Source organism: Sorex araneus, chromosome 1 (assembly GCF_027595985.1).
Source record: "Sorex araneus isolate mSorAra2 chromosome 1, mSorAra2.pri, whole genome shotgun sequence".
NCBI lineage: Eukaryota > Metazoa > Chordata > Mammalia > Eulipotyphla > Soricidae > Sorex > Sorex araneus.
The window spans coordinates 388,261,244-388,283,303 of NC_073302.1; the positions used below are offsets into that span (position 1 = coordinate 388,261,244).

A 22,060-nucleotide genomic window follows, 5' to 3' on the forward strand; every position below is an offset into this window, starting at 1 on the left:
AACAGTATTACAATGGAGAAGTTACTGGTGCCCGCTCAAGCAAATCGATGAACAACGGGATGACAGTGATAGAGTGATTATTGCTTTTTTGCATCATACATATTTGTGTTCAGGGCTCTGCGCTCAGGAATTACTCCTGGTGGTGTATGGACCAAACCTGGGTTTGCTACAACAAGGCAAACATCTTACCCACAGTACTGTCTCTCTAGCCTATGGACCAAAAATTTCTTCAGAAGTTTCATTACCACTCAGTTTGTCATCTACCTGTCAGTACTAAATGGATAGGGAGCCAAAGGAAATGTTTTCAGTCTATCTTTAAAAACGATGACTATTATCAATTCCTAATATTAGGTAGTCTAAAAAGAGCTACTTGTATCTTTTTAGAAAGAAATCTATTCTGGTGAGAAAATGATAATAACTGATAGGTCAGTAACATACTGTAATGAAGGTGAAAGCATAGTAATTATGCCCACAGTCCTATGCTGAGATAAAACTATTCAGTCCAAGAGGTGAACATATGAACATTTCTTCCCTAGAGTTTTAATTTAAGGCTTAAATGACACTGTCTCCCCCTCCAATTTGCATTATCATTTAATATTTGGATTCCAAGGTTTTTATACTCTTCAGAGATACACTATAAAATTTTAAATTACAAACAAACTTGAATAAAGTCTCAGATTTTAATTCATAACAGGTAAGCAATGATATCTGAAAACTATAAAGAGGACAAAAATGAGATCAACTGCTGCAGTAAGCAGTAACATTAAAGATTAATTCAGCATATGAACATTGGTACTTAGGCTTCACAAGGCACGGAATGAAACAATAAATAAAATGACACAACTATGTGGTTCTCAATGGCAAACACCAGGAGATACTTTTGTATGGAAGCTAAAATTCTAATGTGAGAAGACTGTTTTGTTTACATAGAAGAGAAAGAATAATAAAATGATAGAGAAACAGACATTTCTATTCATATGGTATGAATCCCCCCCTCCCCAGCAATTTCACAAGGCATCTTGAATTTGATCATTTTTGTTTCCATCAAATATCAAAAAGGAGGAAAAATTATAATATTTTTCTCTTGAAATGATTAAAATAAAACAAACATCAAAGTCACAATATTTTAATATACCGACATGCAATGTTTTGGGGTTTATCTCTGGGGTATGGAATACTCAGTCACCAGGCTAGTAAAAAACGAATCCTGTCATATTGAAGGGAATATCATTTAAAGAAAACCAACTTCCTGACTTGGTTAAAACAAAATCTGTAATGTAATGAGACAAAAGTAAAGAAGTTTAAGTAATAAATGTTTAATCAAAGAATTTTACATATTATTAACAGCATTCATTTGGCCAAACATCTACACGTTTGTAGAATCCTACGGTATATAAAGTGGGAATGTATCAAGTATAGACTATGAAAGTGCAAATAACAAGTCAAGGTTAGAGTAATTTTTTTTTTACATTATAAAATTAACTTGTTTACAAAATAGGCTTTGCCAAACTTTATTTCTGAATTGTAAAGTCAATGACTGTGTTGCTTTTAAAATAGGTAGCAAAGAAATACAAATTGGATAATGATCATTTTTCATGCTTAGGAGAGAACAGCACAGAAACAAAGGGTACCGCACAAGGTGCAAAGAACCAGAACCCACCAGTTAAACTTTCTTTACACTTAGCACTTTCTCACCTTATTGCAGCTTTGCAAGATGCCTCAATGTGATACAAAGACTCTTTCTATTGAAAAATTACAACTTGGTCTAAAAACAGATTGGTGTTGGTATTTTAATCCAAAATAAATTTGTAAAAAAAATCCTTTAATGGACTATTTCAGTTTAATATACAGTAATACACTGTAGATAGTTAATATTTTCCCCAATTAATTTTAATAGTTATCAATGTTTCTGATAATTGGGGAAATAAAAACTAATGTGGACCTTTGCTAGCCATGGCATAGGAGCAATTCCAACAAAGTTTATCTTAAGGGAACTAGGAAAATATTAAATACTCTAAATAATGTCCTAGCCATACAATTCAAAGTACAAGAATATTTTGAAAGCATAGTTTGGGAAAAAATGTAATCAAAAACTGTAATCATAACTCACGTAACTATCAATACTAATATCACCCTTTATCCAGCCCATGACTTGCCTGTAAAAACTCAGTACTGGTATTTTGGTATCTGTAGATTTCTGGTAAGAATCTGGCAAGACATTAAACGGAGTGTTGCATATCTATTTTGTTTATGTAAGTTAGTTTTGATAATATGTAAGTAAAACAGCCATTCCAATGTTTACTCTAGTTTTAATTACACACTGTACCATTTTATCTTAATACAACTAAGACCAGTATTTACTTCACAGTAAGACACTGATAACTAGGAAGTTGATTTTTCAACACTAAACAGTAATCACAAAGCAATGAATATTGTGCAATAGAACAAACACATGTCAGCATTTGCTATTTAAGCAAACAAACTGATTTAACATTTAGTTGTAATATTTACTGTAAAGGCAAGGCCATGGGTGGTTTTATGGAGGTCTTTGCAATTCGTAGCATAGTTACTTCAGAAAAGACATTGAGATTTGAATTACTCACTTATTTAACTGGCAACTATCCATTTAGTTTAGGCAAAGGCACGGTAACATGTTGCGCAGGATGTTTTATTGATTTTTTTTTTAAATAATCGTGGTGGGATTTACTATAACTCATGAAAACTCCACTTTTTCTAAATATAAAACACCATTAAAAGTAATTGCACCCATTAGTAAGTAGAATGCACTGTAAAATTGTGAAAACAAAGAACTATGATTGCACTTCCAATAAAGTGTCTCTTAAAATACAGCACCGCTGTTGCTAATCAACTGTATTTTAATATTAAAATAAACTGTTTTTAACAGCAGCATTAGGTTTAGTTAACTTAAACTACAGGCTACATTTATTTAAATGCAGTCTCCATGGCAATAAAAGCCCATTAAATTCTGAAATATCATTGCTACCAAGTGGCACCTTTTACTCCTAAGAACACTGAAACTTCTCTAGAACCTTCGAGATAACCACACACCATAAAGGCTTTCCCAGTCAGCACACAATCAGAGTTTGGCACAAGTGAACTGTAAAAAGAATGAAAAGAAGTCTTTGATTCATGTGAAAATTAAAATTACTTACACTGTGGTAGATGAAGCACTAAAGAGATGCCTTGGATACCTCAATTCACAATGCTCAGAAAAAAAGGGAGAGTTATGGTAGAGCACAAAGAGACCAAGGAACTAAATGCTATTATTTCTGTCGAAAATAACTTCTAAAATGAAGAAAACTTCCTTTTTTTTAAAAGGAAAAAACCATCCAAGGATTAGGGAGTAAGACTTTAATTTTCCAATTTAAATACTGCTGACCTTAGGTTAAATGGATGACTACATTCTCATAGAAAGTGACTAACTTATTCATTCCATTTGTCTCTCTCCTTTCTCCCATTCTTATTTTGTCAGCAAAAAGGGGACAAACTATCCAATTATATACAAAAAAAAATTACTGGTAAGGTTACATTAAAAATGAAGCTATCATTCAAGGGAATGCCTTCATATTCAATCCTAATGTCAGTGGCTGATAACTGAGTTGGAATTAAATGGGTCAAGTCTCTATAATGAATACTCCACTAGCATCTGTACCTGCCATTCAGTTAAGAGCCCAGAGGTGTGCAGTTCATACTAAATGTACTTGTTCAAGCCAGTCACTTGAGGCTTGAGGTGTCTGACTTGAAATATCGGCATCATTCCCCTTGTTGTCAGCCTCATTATCGCCAGCTTGAGATGTTGCTTCCCCTGTCAGAATATTCTCTTCCATAGGATTTTCTTCTTTGACTTGGGTTCCTCTACCTTCACTGACAATAGCATCTTGAAACACAGACTCTTCTTCTGGCAGCACCAGTTCCATATCCCTCACATCCTCTGACCCATCTTTGACACAGGGAGGTTGAGAATCTGCACTGATGTCGGTAGTTGCTGGAGGAATCAGGGCAATACTCTGAGGATTCATGTCATGAAACCAAGCCATGATATTGCCAAGAAGATTGTCACCGATACTGGCATCCTGGTCAGCTGAGTCAGGGTCACTGGATGAGGGATAGAAGTCACTTCTTGCTTCACTGAGAGGGTGTGAACTCAGGGTATCATTGGAGAATGGGTCACTTTCAGCTCCTAGTCTCATAAGGCTATCACCAAGTTCCAACAGCTCAGAGCTACTCAAGGCAGCCCGTGGGCTATCTGTGTTTCTGGGGACTGACTCCAGCCTGGAAGGTAAAGAAGTGCCAATGGCTCCTAAGGAAGATTCATTACTGAGAAAGTCCCTATTTTCTTCATCAATGGTCAGCCCAGATTCTTGCAGTGATAGCTGTATTGCAAGAAGTATATTGGGATCATCTTCATCCAAGGAGCTCAAAGCCTGAGTAAAAGAGTAAAAGTCACTTTAACCCAATGAGATTTAATACTGTTCTTTTTACCAAACAGATAATTAATATCACTTCTATCTTAAAGAATTACTTTATCTACTCACATCTTTATGTCTTTTTTTTGTGGCAGGGGGAGGGTGCTTGGGCCACACCTGGCAACGTTCAGAGGTTATTCCTGGCTCTGTGCGCAAGAATCACTCTTGGTGGTGCTTGAGGGACCATATGGGATGCCAGGGACTGTGCAGGTATGTTCTACCTGCTGTACTATCACTCCAGTCTCTATCAACTCAAATCTTATTTAAATTTTCTCCTAGTTCATGCTAAATGGTATGAAAAGTTCCTTAAGAAATCTGGCAGACAGAAGCCTTTTCCTGTAGTACATCTTTGAAACAAAGATTTTGAAATTGAAGATGAAAGGAAAGTCCTAAGACTGAAAACAGAAAGCCAAGCTAAACAGAGAGAAGAAAGCAGGAGCAACAGAGCTACCCGTGAGGACTACCTGAAGAGAGTCCTGGTTCTCAGAGTGACTGGCAGGGGTGTAGTCACGCAGGGAAGAGCTGTGCAGCACACTCATAGACGAAGAACTTACCACGGAGGTGCCAGGCCTGCGGCTGCTGCCACCTTCTGGAATATCTGTTTCAAAGTAAGCAGTACCACACACGCAAGTTAATCTTTCAGAAATCTCTCACCCATATCTCTCCCATTATAGGCAATAATATATATCACTAACATTACTATTTTAAATTATGAATGCTCTTTATATTTCTGCTTGCTCTTCAGATGATTCTATTCAAGTTCCTTTATCCATTCTCTTTCCCCCTTAAGAATTAACAAAAGGTGTTTTAGTTTCCAGGGTTCTTAATTTGAACTCTGGGTTTTAATTTGAATTTTATAATAGCACGGGGTCTGTTGGTTTCTTTTTTTTTTTACATTTTGATTTGTGATTCTTCATTGATAGTTTTCTTTTTTTTACCTTTGTTTATTTTTAATTAGTGAATCACTGTGAGGGTACAGTTACAGATTTACTTGTCTTTGTGCTCTTGTTTCCCTCATACAAAGTTCGAGAACCCATCCCTTCACCAGTGCCCATTCTCCACCACCAGTAAACCCAGCATCCCTCCTACCCTCCCCAATCCCACCTCCCCTCACCCCACCCCGCCACTGTGGCAGGGTATTCCCTTTTGTTCTCTCTCTCTAATTAGGTGTTGTGGTTCGCATTAAAGGTGTTGAATGGCCACTGTGTTCAGTATCTAGTCTACATTCAGCCCGCATCACCCTTCCCCCGCATGGCCTCCGTGGGTCTGTTGGTTTTGATTTATTATAGACATCTACTGATTTTATAGCCTGAATGTTTTCCTTTCTTTTTCTTTGGGCCACACCCACCTATGCTCAGGGCTTATCCTGGCTCTGCCCTCAGGGATAACTCCTGGGGACTACATAGGGTGTCAGGGATTGAACCAAGGTTGGCTGCATGCAAGGGTAGAGCCTACCTGTTGTTTTATCTCTCTTTGGCCCCTAGTCTGAATATTTTCAATTAACTAATATTAAAAGTTTAAAACAATGTTTATTAAAAAAAAGAGGCAAGGAGAAAATATTACATGAACACAAATCACAACAACCAATTATTAGGCCCTCACTAGATGTTACCAGTGCTTCGGTGTTTTTTCATATGCATTATTCTGCTTATTTATTTTTGGTTTTTAAGCCATATATTCATTGCTCTGGGGCTTGTCCTGGCTCAGTGCTTGTAAGTAATTGCTGGAGGGATCAATGATAGCAATGCTGAGGATTGAACCAGTTGGTCCCATGTAAGGGAAGTACTTTACTTCCTGTAGTATTTCTCTGACCCTGTGTTATCCCACTTAATGCTCATAAGGGCCCATGAAGTAGCATCATCATTACTGCTTTTGTAAAAGGAGGAGACTGAAGCTAGAAGAGGTTCAATGACTTGATTAAATTTCCTTACTGATACTTAGCAGATGGGGGTCTTGAGCCCAGATCTGACTCCAAAGCCCACATTATCAACACCCTTAATTTTCGACATACTATGAGATTAGAAACATGTATGTACTGATTATGTACCCAACTTATAAGTTCTTTATTGGGGGGGGGGGTGGGCCACACCTAACAGTGCCTGTGGGCTACTCCTGTTTGTGCTTAGGGATCACTCCCAGCGGTTGGTCCCAGGCAAAGCCAATGCCTCAAGCCCTTTAGTATTCACAAACATTTAAATTAACCAGATTTATAAATAAATTTATTAGAACCAAGAGATTAAACTGTATCCAAGCCAAGAGTTTACCTAGAGTTCTCTCACTTGTCTCATCAGAGCCTGGAGGATTATTAAGCAGACTGTGCACGTCTCCTCGACGGCGTCTGTGCCTCCTTCGATACTGAAATTCAGCATATTCCTGCATAAACCAAAGGTCATAAAATACAGGAGAGCATGCAATTTTTAAAATGCTAATAACCAAGACAACACACTTTTTGCCAGGAAAAAAATGTGTGATTTTATATGTATATTATAAAATCACTCTGCTTTAAAAAAAAGAAACTCCAGGTTTTGCCATGCCAAGGAAATGAAAAAAATAAAATGGGAAACATTTAAAATTTAATATTTGCCTGGACAAACTGGAAATACTTGCAAGCCCCATGACATATCATAACTGGGCCTTCTTTCAAATATCTGGATCTTGTTAATGTAATATTATAAAAACATAATGATTTTAGTAGCGTAATTGAAGGTTTCACTATAGGTCTGATATTGTAAAAGTGACTATGATGTATGTAATACGAAGCAGGAACAAAGAAGGAAAACACATACAAGTACTTGATAGACTCTAAGTTATATTCTTTGAAACGATTATATATCATATACTCACAAGTCAAATGATTAAAAGAAAAACATGAGGTTAGCATCAAAATGTTACATGGTTTCCTTTCTATATTTGCTAACATATGAGATTGCCTATAAGTAGGGGAAAATGTTTTCTATTTAGCATAGAGGAGAAATACAGATTTTTCAGATGTCGCTGAGTCTATTTTACCTTTGTTTTAACAATTTAAAGTAGGTCTGCTATTAGGAGAGACAAAACTTGGGACTATTTTCTGTTACCTGGGTACTTTTCCAAATGTTAGTGACAGACTATTTAAAGGCCAGTGTGCATGACAACAGCATAAAAAAAAAATCAAATTTTGAGAATCACTGCTTAATCTTCTAATGATAAACAGTAAAGTACTGAGCTATTTAATTGCCTAGGTTATCCTAGAAGAATCAATATCTTTTTATGGTACAAGTACTGGAATAAAGGAAGATTTTTACATCACAAATAACTTTTACATTTTATCATTTTGGTTAAATTAATTTAAACCACATGTGTTTAATTTAATTTAATTAATTTAAACACTATGTAAGCACTTGAATTCTAATAAGAAGCAGAAGCTAATCTTACCAGGCTAGAAAACAATAAGTTAAATACATTACAAGTGTTCAGAGAGACTATTAAAGTTCTTTAAAGTTTCATGGTGAATGGGGATATAACCTCTTTCCCTGGTCCCAAACTGGATGACTGTTATGACTGTTACATGGTTTGTTTTTTTTTTTGGGTCACGCCCGGTGATGCACAGGAGTTACTCCTGGCTTATGCATTCAGTAATACATGCATTACTCCTGGCAGTGCTCAGGGGACCATATGGGATGCTGGAATCATTTGCAAGGCAAACACCCTACCTGCTGTACTATCGCTCCAGCCCCATGGGTGACTGTATGTGTTATGATGGCTCACTAGAGACCCCACATTTCTTAAAGATAACATATTTTTATCTCAGTTCAAGATTTATATTTAGGGAAAATTTGTTTACTTGGAATACTTGATTATGGCAGTTATTTTGAATTAAACTATTACTGACCATAGGACACACATTGCCTCCAATTTAAAAAAACTAAGTGATTTAAAACAAACGACAAAAGACATGATATAATTATTCAGATGGGAAACTCAAGTGGCATTCTCTCACAGTACAAGTTTAACTGTTCTCATAAAAGTAAGTTTATCTGAAATTTTAAAATCTCCCAGGATTTTCAAATAAGTATGTGAGAAGGCTTAATTGGGGATACTACAGAGGCATTGAGGGTGTTAATACTACAGAGAAGATGGTGAAGTTTTAGAATATATAAAAGAAAACCTGCCAGTTTTTGTTTGTAATCATAATAGCCACCATTTATTGAATACTGATTTTTGTCATTGACTTAACGAGATGCTTTAATACTTCTAGAATTTCATTGGGGAGATATCACTTACATGCTAAAGATGAAACATTAAAGAATAATAAAGACTGACATTTACTAATGAGCTAGACCTTGAATTGAGGTGTTCCCCAGGTGAGAGAGAGAGAGAGAGAGAGAGAGAGAGAGAGAGAGAGAGAGAGAGAGAGAGAGAGAGAGAGGAGAGAGAGAGAGAGAGAGAGAGAGGGAGAGAGGGAGAGAGAGAGGGAGAGAGGGAGAGAGAGGAGAGAGAGAGAGAGAGAGAGAGAGAGAGAGAGAGAGAGAGAGAGAGAGAGAGAGAGAGAGAATATGCCAGCCATACAGAAAGGCTGGGGGGATGGTGGCAGGAGGGAAACTGGGACATTGGTGGTGGGAAATGTACACTGGTGGAGAGCTGAGTATTGGAACATTATATGACTAAAATCTCAGTACCATGAGCTTTTTAACTGTTTCTCTCTCATGGTGATTATATATGTATATAATTAATTCTTTATATATAATAATACTATATATATAAAGAATAGTTTAGAATTAGCTTTACTGAGAAAATAAAAGCTCAACCTAAATATCTATTAGAGTTTGGTAATGTTACTTTTTCTCAGTCTATATGAAAGCAAAGAGTTGTTTTTAAAGATATAATTTGGCCAGTTACCTAACTAAATAATTTTGACAGCTAACGGTTACATATGCAGAACTGTGAAGGTCTATGGTCATTCCTTAGATGTGTAATAAGGCTTTCAAAAAAGCTTGCTGTTTTGGATTGAGGTTGTGGCTCAGAGAAAGAGCCACATTAACTATGTATAAAGACCTGTGTGTAAAGACCTGGCACTGATCCCAATTGCCGAACAAGAGTTGGTGTTTCAATGTGTCAAAATGATTCTTATGAGAACATAAATAAGTTGGTAGAGCACATGCTCTGCTGAGGTCCTGGGTTCAATCCCTGGAAACACACACACACACACACACACACACACACACACACACACACACACACACACACTCTTTGAAAATTTATGAAGTTATTAAAAAATAAGTTCAAGAAGAAAATATATCTCCACAATTTTCAATCTTTAGGGACAAGTTCGATAATCTTTGTAAATATTTCCATGTGAGGTGGCAAATCTTCCTAGTTTTTTCTCAATTAGTGGGTGTCAGGTAAGTTAGCAAACCCTTAATATTCAATGACAAGACTTTTGGTATACTAAAGTTACTGTAAGAACTAGAAGCTTCATGATAATGTATCCATGATTATGAACATATTGGTAAAAGTTTTATTTCTGCCAAAATGTGTTTCTACCTTAAGATGTACGATACCCTTTCTTTGACAACTGAAGCTTGTTTATTCTTTCTTTTAGGTGGAAATTTACCACAGTATCTCCAGTACTACAATTACATTATAATAGAAATAATCAAAAGACCAGGTAAAGAAAAGGTTAATTTTCTTTATATTAGAAATCATGTATTTTTTTTTTAATTTTTATTTTTTTTGCGCTTTTTGGGTCACACCTGGCGATGCACAGGGGTTACTCCTGGCTCTGCACTCAGGAATTCCTCTGGCCGTCCTCAGGGGACCATATGGGATGCTGGGATTTGAACCCGGGTCGGCCGCGTGCAAGGCAAACGCCCTACCCGCTGTGCTATCTCTCCAGCCCCCTCAATTTTAATGTACTTAAAATTTCCTATCAGAAATTTAAGCATAAACTGTTTTCTCAAAAGTCAATATTTTCCAGAATATATCTATAACACAAAATGTCACATGGTGATTGCAAGTATCTACACCTGCTGAAAAGAAAAAGTTCTTGATTTAAAAAAGCCACAGTCACTAGTAGAAAATAAACCATTTCCCTGTCTCTTAGTTACAAATGGATCACAGGTGATATGGATTTCATTGTTTGTCCTGCTCCTTTCCAAGAATTAAGTTAAAAGGTATTGTATGATAAGTATCACTTTATTTTGTGAAGAGCAAGGAAAGAGCAACAGAATTAGAAAGATTTGCTAAAACCATTTAAAATCAGTGACAGTGGCATTTAAATCAGTAAAAGAGGAATGTGATTAAGATTTTTCACTCTTATTTTCATGTTCTTCAGCTGTTTCCAATGCATATTAGAACTGTTTTAATATGGCATATGAATTAACACTTGAAAAAAATAAGGAGTGGGAAAATCTTAAAGAGAAACATAGTCACTAAGTAAAGCATTTTTTTTCTGCATAAACATTATTATTATCAGGTTTACACCATTAACAATTAAGAATCTCAGGTTGTGAGACAACTTTAAAAAATACACTAAGATTTTTAGTAGATTCATGTTAGGACAATATTACAAGTAGAAATGCACTTCTAATAAATAAAATTTATATCCTTATTAACCAATTTGAACATTTTTCAAAAATGCTTTAAATTTACCTTAATTCTGACTTCTTAGTAAAAGATAAGTGGAATGCACTTAAAAATATGATAATTTTACAGCATGAAGAGATAAAATGTAGGCTCTGCTGTGTCATTTTTATTAGAGAAAAAATATTGCTGATAACCTCAGTAAAAGCAAAGATAAAGGTTTAAAAGCAAGCAAGAAAAATACAGTTAAGAGGAAAAGAAAACCTCCTAAGAACAATTACCTCAGGTGATGCAAATCCTAAATATTCCCAGTCCCATGTTCCACCAGCAAAGCTACAAAGAAATTAGACATACCATTTGATTTATTATCAGTACTACAAAGTACAATCACACAAGAACCTTGCCCCTGGAACATTAACTTTAAATTCCTTGTCTTAAAACTTGCTTAACAAAAAAGAGCAATCATTTAATATAATTAAATAATTAAAATAGTATTTCAATTTATTTCTTTTAGACTCTAAATTGCTTTGTGTAAAATGGTTAAAAAAATAAAAATCATCAGGTTAAAACAGTGTTTTGAGACTGTTCCTATTTTTAATTTTTCTGTAAATTAACATTAAAATGTCAAATACCTATAACTATTCTGAATAAGAAAATATGCTTCAATTTATAATTACAGGAAACTATCTGAAACAGTGAAAAACCAAATGTATTTTAAAGCAGCAGTATTCAACCACTGTGGACTGATGCCAGTTGCAGAAATTTCCTGCTGGTCCACAAACCAGTGGTCTAGTTTGCTATGTATTTGGCTGAAGCTCACAACATCAGTGTATCAGCACGGGTGACTGAAATAACTTTGCTAATACAGATTTCTAATTTTTTCATAACTGCTTACCACAATAATATATATTTATATGTATGTATGTATATATATATGTATATGGCAAGGTTGTAGGGAAAAAATTCACACAGAATACATTAAGAAACAAAAAATTCCAAAAAAAACACCAAAACAAAACAAAAAACCAAAACAAAACAATACCAAGCAAAAACTGTTAATGGCCATCACATTACCTATATAAGTTATTTGAAATCCCACAACAGAGTAGTCTTTGCGTTGGGTTCACTTAAATATGAAATTAAACTAGCCTAATTTAGTCAGATATTACACAATGACAGAAAACAAGAAAAATAGAAAAAAATCACAAAAAGAAGAGATAAAGGTATTAGCAATCCATAGCTTAGCTATAAATAACTTCCAAAGAATATGAACCCTAGTTAGATAAGATAAAAATCCTGCTAGCATCTGAGGTTGGAGGATGATTTTCACAGTGCGCCTTTTACCTGCGCCTTGGAGCTTCTGGTGAGTCTGCAGGAGCAACTCCTCTTGCCACAGACGCCAGGAATTCTTGCCTCTTCTGCTGAACGAGGCATGCCGCCTTGATGATCTTGTGGCGTGGTGTGCGAAGATAAGGCCTATTGACTTTTTGAGCAAGGTCTTCAGTGACCATTTCTAGGTCTGTCTATGAAAATAAAAGGTTATAGATTGAGTATGTTAGTTAAAAGCAAGTACAATGTTTATCTTGTTTCTCCATTAAATCTATTTTAATATCAAACATGTATCGAGATTTTGAAATAATTTTCTATTTAATGTATTTTATTTTAAAAAATATCGAATATTTCTTATACTCACATTTTTACTTCTTCTGGAATCAGGCCATTCTGACTAGCTTATGAAACTTACTTCATGTAACCCCCATGCAATCAAGTATTACCTGGAATTAGATATGCTTTCTGATAGACCAGGGGATGCTGCTCTCTCAGAATGGCAAATGAACTCACAACCAGAAGAAAAAATCCAAAAACAAAGACAGTTGTCAGTTCCTCAACTCTCCTCATCCCTGGATCTCCTGAATCTGAGTTTAAAAGTCTCCATTTCTCAGGAATGGAGAAAAAGCATAAGGGTTAATGTGCTTGCCTTGGAAGTGGAGGACTCTGGGTTCAAATCCCTAGCACCACACATCCTTTGAGTGTAATTTAGGATCCCTCACTCCTGAGCTCAGAGCCAGGCACAGCCCAGAGCACTGGAGCACTGCCCTAAGATCAAACAAATAAGTAAGCTGCACTCCATTATAGTACTAAATTTGATTGCTAGGGAATGCTCTGGAATGGAACACATATATTTTCTATTTTGTATATATTTTTTTCAGACTATGAAAGAGAAAGACGAATCATACATGAAGAAATCAGAGATACAGCACTCATTTGCTAGGCATTTATAGCAATTTGGTTGCTAGATTACAAGTAAATTTGGAGCACACCAGTGGTCTATAAGCTTATAAATTGTCTATAAAGAAAAAATGAGTAAGTTTCAAGGCATTGTACAATCAAATGCATGACCACACAGAATATACTATATGTAAATGCTGAGGAGTCTGTGCCAAGTGAAGACTCCTGTGATTCGTAGTTGGGTCTTGAAAGCGGCTTCATGGGGCAAACTGATATTTGAATCTTGAAAGAAATATAGTATTAAAAACTGGATGAGCAAAGAAACTAGTTACAATGGAAATTGTGGTAGCTTCAAGAGTAAAAGAAAAAGGCACAATGAAGTGTAACTATAATGAAGTTTGGGTGATTTTGTTTTTTAGATACTGTCTAACTAAAACTTTCTCAGATTTGGGGGTCATACCTGGTGGAGCTTGGGACTACTCCTAGCTTGATGCTCAGTGGTCACTCCTGAAAGTGCACAGGGATAGGAACAGAAACTGAACTCTGGTTTCTTACATGCAAGGCAGATACTCCAGCCCCCCTAAGCTATCTCACTGGTCATTTTCAGTTGGACTTCTAAAATAACTACGTCTCATCTAGTAAATAATACCTGTTTTTTCTCATTTAGTAAATAATACCTGTTTCATCTCTGAAGATAAAATTCCAAATTACATAATGAGATTTAGGCCAGATTTGAGCCTTAGTCAGTTTAAAACAAAGAAATGTTTGCACAGTTTGGAACTTACTGGGACCTGAAGGTTGATGTATATAAAGAATATTTTAGCTTGCTACTGGTAACCTTGTGTTTACTAAAACCACTCTAAAACTAAAAACATAACTGTTTACTAGTAATACCCAAATAAGATAAAACAAGTTACATGATGGAAAGGGGATTTTTAAAAAAAATGTGAACTCCATTTAGTTTTTCAAAAAGATAGCTTACTTGCATGAGTTCAAATATTTCTTTCTTTGTGCTTTTAGGTTCTAAGAAAAATCCATATGGATAAGAACACTTGAGAATGCGTCGGGTTTTTAAGAGCACATGAACTGCATCTTCAATGAAAGTGGTATCTGGACAGCCTCCTTCAGCTATAAAATAAATCAGAGAGTGGAAAAAACTTTTATCAAATATAAAATTTAAATATAAAAATACATCTAATTATAAAATTTAAAATCTGTTTTCTTAAGGAAAAAAATAATTATTCCCTAAGAATTATTCCCTAAGACAAAACTAGAGCTGTAGGATAGCATCTGAACAAGACTAAAAACCTACATAAAATATTTATGTATGACAAATAATTATTTAAAACAAAGCCCACACTGCAGTAGTCCAGGAGCACACTAATAGCAGTCATGAAGAAATAGGTACAGCAATCTTGGATTCTGTTTTCAGTCTCTTGGTGAACAAATCAAACCTGAGGTCAACCCAAAACTTCCACACTTTACTACGTTTCTGAGGTTATCCTCAACAGAATGTTGCTGATTAAGAAACAGAATGAATGCCTTGACAAAACGTTTGCACTGGGGGGTGGGTGGAGCCGAATTGTAATTATGCTGCAGAAAAACCAATACTGTATAAAATGAATGAATAAAATGAATATTGTATAAAAAGTGTACAACACTCTGAGGAACAACTAACTGGATTAACTAAAGCTAGCAAATAAAAACCTTCAGGGAGAGAAAGGGAAGTAGAATAAGAAAAAAGGGAAAAGAAATCGCCTTAACACTGGAGAGCATACATTCTTTTTTTTTTTTTTTCTTTTTGGGTCACACCCGGCAATGCACAGGGGTTATCTCCTGGCTTTGCAGTCAGGAGTTACTCCTGGAGGTGCTCAGGGGACCATATGGGATGCTGGGAATCGAACCCGGGTCGGCCGCGTGCAAGGCAAATGCCCTACCCGCTGTGCTATTGCTCCAGCCCCGAGAGCATACATTCTTATAACATTATAGTTTCATCCTAAAATACAAATACCTAGAAATTAAGCAGAACTGAATTTCATATATCCTTTGAAAATAACATTCTCCATGCTTTTAGAAAGAGTACGTGTAGGCTGCATAGAAGGGTATTTGCTTTGCACATAACAACTCAGGTCTGATCCCTGCCAGCAGTATTTCTTAAGTGCAGAGTCAGGAGTAACCCCTGTGCATTACTAGGTATGGCTTTAAAACAAACAAAAAGAAAGAAGAAAAAAAGGAAATAAAATAGGAAAGAGTACATGTGTGTATACATACTGTATCAAAACACCAAAACAAAAGCATTTAAGTAAGATAAAAAAGAAATAAACTACCTCTTGTTATAATGCTGTGCATGAAATGTAAAATTTTTTTTAATCTTTTCCAATCCTTGCAACTGTTAATTTTTTTCACATCTTACTGTACTGTTTAGGGCCTGCAGAATGTTAAAAAAAAACACACCCAGTAATCCACAAATGTTTACTGGGTATATATTATGTATTGGACATCATTCCAAGTATTAAGGATAAATCAGAGTTGAAACAGAAGTTCTGCTGCAGACTCTATGAGAAATTTTTTTCTTTCAAATTTTTTGTTGGGTTTTGGATCATATCAAACTGTGCTCAGGAACTACTCACAGCATGGTGAGTCACTCTCAGGGTCACTCTCAGGAATATTATGGGGATCATGTCAAGTCAGGGATCAAAACCTGGGGCTCTCGCATGCAAGGCATACACTCCAGCCATTTGAGTTCTCTTCCTTGTGTGCCTTTCTATTTTTAACAAAAATTAATTTTATAGTTTAGATAGCCTGTTTGACACAGCGTTAACATTTATAGTATCAATGTACAAAGTTACTATATCCGTCCATTACCAAAGTCCCCAAGAACCTCATTTTCCCTATGTCACCTTTGCCTCATCACACCTCTCTCCCGCTGTCAGTTTTTACAGCCCAATTATCTTCAAGAATTTGATACTGATGCAATTTCATAGTATTACTAATGTCCAAGAACCAATTATTAACATGGAGACTAAGTTAATATTGACACATTTCCTCCCCATTTCAATTTGTTTAAGTTCAGGCTACTACAGTAATTAGGGAATTATACTTATGAGAATCCTGTATACGTTATTTTCATAGACTTGACCACACACACATATGGTTACATTTTTAGGCTTGTTTTTATTTATGTATTCATTTATTTATTTATTTATTTATTTATTTATTTACTTTTTGGGTCACACCTGGCTCTGCACAGGGGTTACTCCTGGCTCTGAACTCAGGAATCATCCCTGGCAGTGCTCAGGAGACCATATGGGATGCTGGGAATCGAAGCTAGGTAGGCCGCATGCAAGGCAAACGCCCTACCTGCTGTTCTATTGCTCCAGCCCCTAGGCTTAAATTTTTTAAATACAAATTATGATCACTTTTAAACGCAACCTTTAAACACAACCAAACACAGTAGAACCTATACTCTGTGTGACCACTGTGAGATAGCATAATCTAATAATGTAACCAATAGTCAATGCATTTTAGGAACATTTTTTCTTTCAGAATCCATTAGTTCTAACTTCACTGCTTACATTTTGTTTTGCAGGTGGGCAGTTGGGCCACTCATGACAGTGCTCATGGAACACTCTGATGGGTTCAAGAACCATATGGGTTCAAGAACCATCAGGACTGAAACTGGGTTGGCGGCATGTAAGGCAAGCACCCTACATGCTATACTATTGCTCTGGCCCTAGAAATGTTTTTCTGAATATCCAATTCATGAACCATAAATTAGCTCTGTCAAGAACTTATTTTTTTACTCCAATGTCCTGATTTACAAGTGAGGTTTCTCTTGGAACTGAAAAGACTTCCAGTCTATTAAAAGTTCTGCTACATTTTCTCCAAAAACTTTGAAAAATCGGTCACACAATTGATTGGATGGTATGCAAATCTCGATCCTTGATTAGGTCAGTGATTCCCTTAAGGTCCATCCATTTTTCTTACAACAGTGTAGAGCATCAGTAGTGGCACGGAGCAATTAAGCAAAAAATGTGTGTTTATCTGCTAACAGTACAAGCTGAATTAAAGGAGCTCATGAGGTTAAATCTGGTGGAAAAATCTACTCACAGAGGCCTTAAATATTAAACTGTTGTCTTGGCTTCAGAGAATACACAATGATCAAAATAAGCTAATAGAAATAATGTATTACTTTTAGGGCTTTAAACTCCCACCAGTAAAGTGATTCAAGCCTATTTCATATTAATTATCACATATACCATTTACAACTTACTTTCTTTGAGAGCTTTACTCAATTGCTCCATCTTTTCTTTGGCTGTTTTAAGAAGGCGTTGTTCTAACTATAAGAATAGAAATAAATAGTTTAAATCATTCCCTATGTTCACCCAAAACATTATTAATTCAGCTTAAAATAATTAGGAACATACCTGATAGCTATGCTCATGGTTTTTAAATCTTGTGTAATAGTGCATAAATCTGTCAAGTTCTTGAAATCGTTTGTGTTTCTTCTCAGCCTAGGAAACAAATGTCTATACATGGTACTGATAAAACTACAAGAAATTGAAATTGGTGTGGCACTTACATTTATTAATAAGTAGTAATAAATACAGGCTTGTTGATTATATTACTGATAAAAAAAATATTTGAAAGGTCTCAGAAAAAAATCTTACATTTACATTCTGTGACATATTAACTATGCAATCTAAGTCAAAGATAATTCTGAAATGTTGAGATGATCAGATCATGTTTTACATTGTTTAATACTATATATTGAGCTGTACACTTCCCCATCAAATACATATGTTGAAAAACTCTAGCCCCCAATGGACCTGTATTTGGAGGCCTAGTGTCTGAGGAGATGATATAAGTTAAATAAGGTCACTAGAGTGAGGTCTTAATTTAGTACTACTTCCTCCTTTAAAGTGGAAGAGACACCAGAGAATGCTATCTTTCTCACCCTCACCTATTACTGCCTGGCCTACCCCAGTCTTGTGAAAGCATAGCAAAACAGAAAGCTCTCTACAAGCCAAGAAGAGATCCCCAACAGAAACCAAAATAGTCAGAATCAGGATTTTAAGAGTTTCCAGTCTATGGTATTTTCTTATGGCAACAGATTAAGATACTTACTGTATGCTATAACAAAATACAAGATCAGTGGTATTGTTTTAATTGTTATTGTTTTTAAGACACTACAAAGGAAACTGGGATATAAAAGACATCTTCAACATAAAAAAGGAAAGAAAATTAAAAAATTCACATCTATAGATCTATTTTTTTCAATGAAAGGCTATTCTAGTGTGTATTCAATTTAATGCCTAATTATGAGCAATGGAAGAGGGAAAAAGAAGATGTAGAATATTCAAGGTATTGAATGGCTTCACTGGAAGCCATGATTTAGATGATTCTTTTTACCTCCACGGTCATTTCCTTGGACTGTTCCTCCACATGCTGAATGACTTCATAGCGAGTACATCTATAATAACCTCCAGTGGAAGAACTATGTTTTTTCCATTCTTCTAGGCAAATCCAGCAAAAATCGTATTTGCACTTCAAAAGAAAACATATATACTGACATCTTTGCATGTTAATATACAAATTACTTTTCGATTTTCTAGCAAAGCAATTTATAGAGATTAAACAATCCTGACTGTGTGCCCAGAAAAAAAAATATTAAAGACACATTCTCACATCCAAGGACAGCGAAGTCAAGGGCAAGGAATATTGCTCCATGGTTAGAAACCTCCTCATGAGCTGAGGGAGAAGGCAGTTGGAATAGAGAAGGGATCACTAAGTCAATGACGGTTGGAGAGATCACCTGGGATGGAAGATGTGTGCTGAAAGTAGATAAAGGACCAAATGTGATAGCGTCTCAGTATCTGTATTGCAAACCATAATGCCCAAAAGTAGAGAGAGATATGGGGGAAACTGTCTGCCATACAGGCCGGGGGAAGGGTGGGATGGAGGAAGGATACTGGGGACATTGGTGGTGGAAAATGTGCACCGGTGGAGGGATGTGTGTTCAATCATTGTATGACTGAAACTCAAATATGAAAGCATTGTAACTATATCTTACGGTGATTCAGTTTAAAAATAAATAAAAATGGTAGAATTTGTTCTATTTCCTTGAAAAAAAAAGACACGTCCTTTTTTTCAGTTTCTTCTTATCTGTACTATGTAGTTTAAAAATATGCTTATAAGAATAAATTAAATTATAATACTGATGCACTCAAATAATTTAAGAATATCAATTCAATTTCTTTCCAAATAATAAGAACATTCTGAGTATGTAGCAACTTATTGATTTATACTGGTCTATAATGGTTTTAAAACTGGAAACAAGTTTAAGTTTCCTAAAGCATGACATCAAATATAAAACCTATTTTACATTTTTTAGAAAATTTCACTTTAGTTACAATAATTAGAAGACACTGCCAAAGAATATTCAGCAGGAAAATCGTGTTTTTCTTTTTTAAATATGCATTTATTTTTTTTCTTCTGGTACTTTTACGGTTTACAGATTCTGATAAATGAAATATTTTTATTAGTCTAGTTATCTAGAGAATAATTTACATTTTACTTTTTTTGAGAAATCTCAAGATGTTTGTGAGATCTAAAATTTCAAAAAAGTCTTACTTATTAATTTCTATTTTATTCCATTATGATTAGATTTACTAAATTACTTTTAATTTTCTGAAATGTTGCTGAGATTTTCCTTGATGATCAATGACCAATGTTTGTGACTATTCCCTAGGTACTGAAAAGATGAGCAGTCCACGTTTTCAGGATACAGAGTCTGAACATACAGCAATACATATATCTTAGTAGTTAAGTATACTATATTTTTATGGAATTTTATAAGTTTTATACTTGATCTGCTATGAACAGATAGATTAAAGTCTACTTTGATTTTTTTTAAATTCTTTATTTATTTTGGAGGCCACACCCATCAGCGCTCTGAGATCACTTCTCCCTCTGACCACAGGAATCATTCTTAGCAGTGCTCAGAAGACCACATGGGTTGCTGGATTTGAACCCAGTTCGGCCACATGCAAGGCAAACACCCTAACCTCTGTACTACTGGTCTGGCCCCCAAAGTCTTCTTTCAAACAGTCCTTCACAAACACGTAATACACAATGAACTGTGGGTTTATTTCAAGACTCCCACACTACAAAGGTTCTTTTGTCGTCTGGTATAAGCAAACTTTGCATCTGACGATAAAAACAACCCTTCAGTATAGCTTTACTGATCTCTCAAAATTGGTGGCAAAACTTACAAAATAGGGGCCAGAGAGACAGTGGACGGGTCCTTGCCTTAGTGACCAAACCATGTTCAATCCTGGACACCTAATATGGTCCCTTGAACCCTGTCAGGAGTAAATCCTGAGTGCACAGCCAGTAGTAAGCCCTGAGAACTTCCAGGTGTGGCACTAATATCAAATCAAACCAAAACAAACTTACAAATAGCCAAATTGTACATTTTATGATGGAAAAGCTTACAGTTTTAATAATTTTGAGCTGCAACAAAAATCTCACAGAAACAGGTGAAAATCATTGGAAATTGAATAAAAATGTGTATAATTTTAATAGGACCATATTAGTCATTATTTTATCTCTATGATTTTAATTTATAGGCCAAATATGAATTTGCTTGGTGGATTCTCCTGGCTTAGGGTTCCAGGAATACTCCTGCTGGGTGCTTGGAAAACCAAGTGGTACCAGTAATCAAATCTGGGGCTTCTGTGTGCCAAACATGAATTCTAGTCCTTTGGGTTATCTCCCATTTGTTATTCTTTTAAAATGTATAACCACTTGATGCCAGAAAATAAAAACATCTACTCAATAATAAGGCATTACTAAATGTAAAATTAATCATTGTGTTAGACCATTGATTGCATTACACGTGTTTGACATTAACATTTTTAAAAGACAAAAACTTAAGCGAAATTTTTTTAAGATGAATTACCTTACCAATACCTAATTCACAAAAATACTCATTACTTTAATTATATTAACCAGTACTTATTACTAGTAGGTAGTATAAAGAAAAGGTGATACCACATCCTACTTTTTGTAGTGGCCCAACTGGTAATTTTTGTGATCAACTAGTGTATTTCTTTACCTATCAATGTAAGCTGTATCAGAGCCCCCCCCAAAAAAAAACTATTAAAAAAGATATGGGTGTTAGAGATAAAAGCATAAATAAGATAGAAGTATTCTGGCCTGTTTAGCTAAACTAACTAAATACTCTTCACAATTTCAGGACACTGCACTAGATTTTTCTTACTCTTAGGAAATTATTATTAATATCTCCCTAAGCCAATTCATTTGCTAATTACTTTTGTTGTTGTTTTGGGGTCACAGCCAGTGGTGCATAGGGCTTAATCCTGGCTCTGACCTTAGGGATCATTTTTGGTGGTGCATGGGGGGCCATATGGAATGCCAAGAATGAACCGGGGTGGAGTTGTGCAAGGCAAACATCCCACCTGCTGTACTAACTTTCTAAGTTTCCATCACATGCTAAAGTAGAAAAGATATATTGTTTTTATCAAGAGTTTAAAAGTTATTTTATATAGATGCATTTCCAATAGAAAAGGAAAAGAATAACAATTTTAAAACTAAAATTTGCATAAAGATATGATCATTAATCTGACAACTCTAATTTCAGAGTATTTGTTTTAAATATGGCAATTTCTTTTTTTAAAGATAGCTTTTATTAAAATTTATTTTGAAAGATGAGGGGAGAGAAAGCAGTAAGTGTGTGCACAGGCTTCTCAGGGCGGAAA

At 35.3% G+C, this 22,060-nt stretch overlaps 1 protein-coding gene across 3 annotated transcripts in view; it reads right to left on the minus strand.

The window, feature by feature from the left end:
- Positions 1–666: 666 nt before the first annotated feature.
- ANKIB1 (ankyrin repeat and IBR domain containing 1) overlaps positions 667–22,060 on the minus strand; it is a 151,868-nt gene continuing 130,474 nt past the window's right edge. Inside the window, exons 12-20 of one of the 3 annotated variants that reach the window (XM_055123825.1) lie at positions 18,690–18,824; positions 17,705–17,791; positions 17,551–17,617; positions 14,260–14,405; positions 12,393–12,571; positions 11,330–11,381; positions 6,752–6,860; positions 5,042–5,085; positions 667–4,445 (exon numbers count right to left, since the gene is read on the minus strand). In XM_055123825.1, coding sequence (XP_054979800.1) covers positions 3,708–4,445; positions 5,042–5,085; positions 6,752–6,860; positions 11,330–11,381; positions 12,393–12,571; positions 14,260–14,405; positions 17,551–17,617; positions 17,705–17,791; positions 18,690–18,824 — 1,557 coding nt within the window. In that variant the 3' untranslated portion in view covers positions 667–3,707. Of the gene's footprint in view, positions 4,446–4,951; positions 5,086–6,751; positions 6,861–11,329; positions 11,382–12,392; positions 12,572–14,259; positions 14,406–17,550; positions 17,618–17,704; positions 17,792–18,689; positions 18,825–22,060 lie in introns of all 3 variants that reach the window. The other 2 variants (XM_055123823.1, XM_055123822.1) reach the window with 2 other exon arrangements.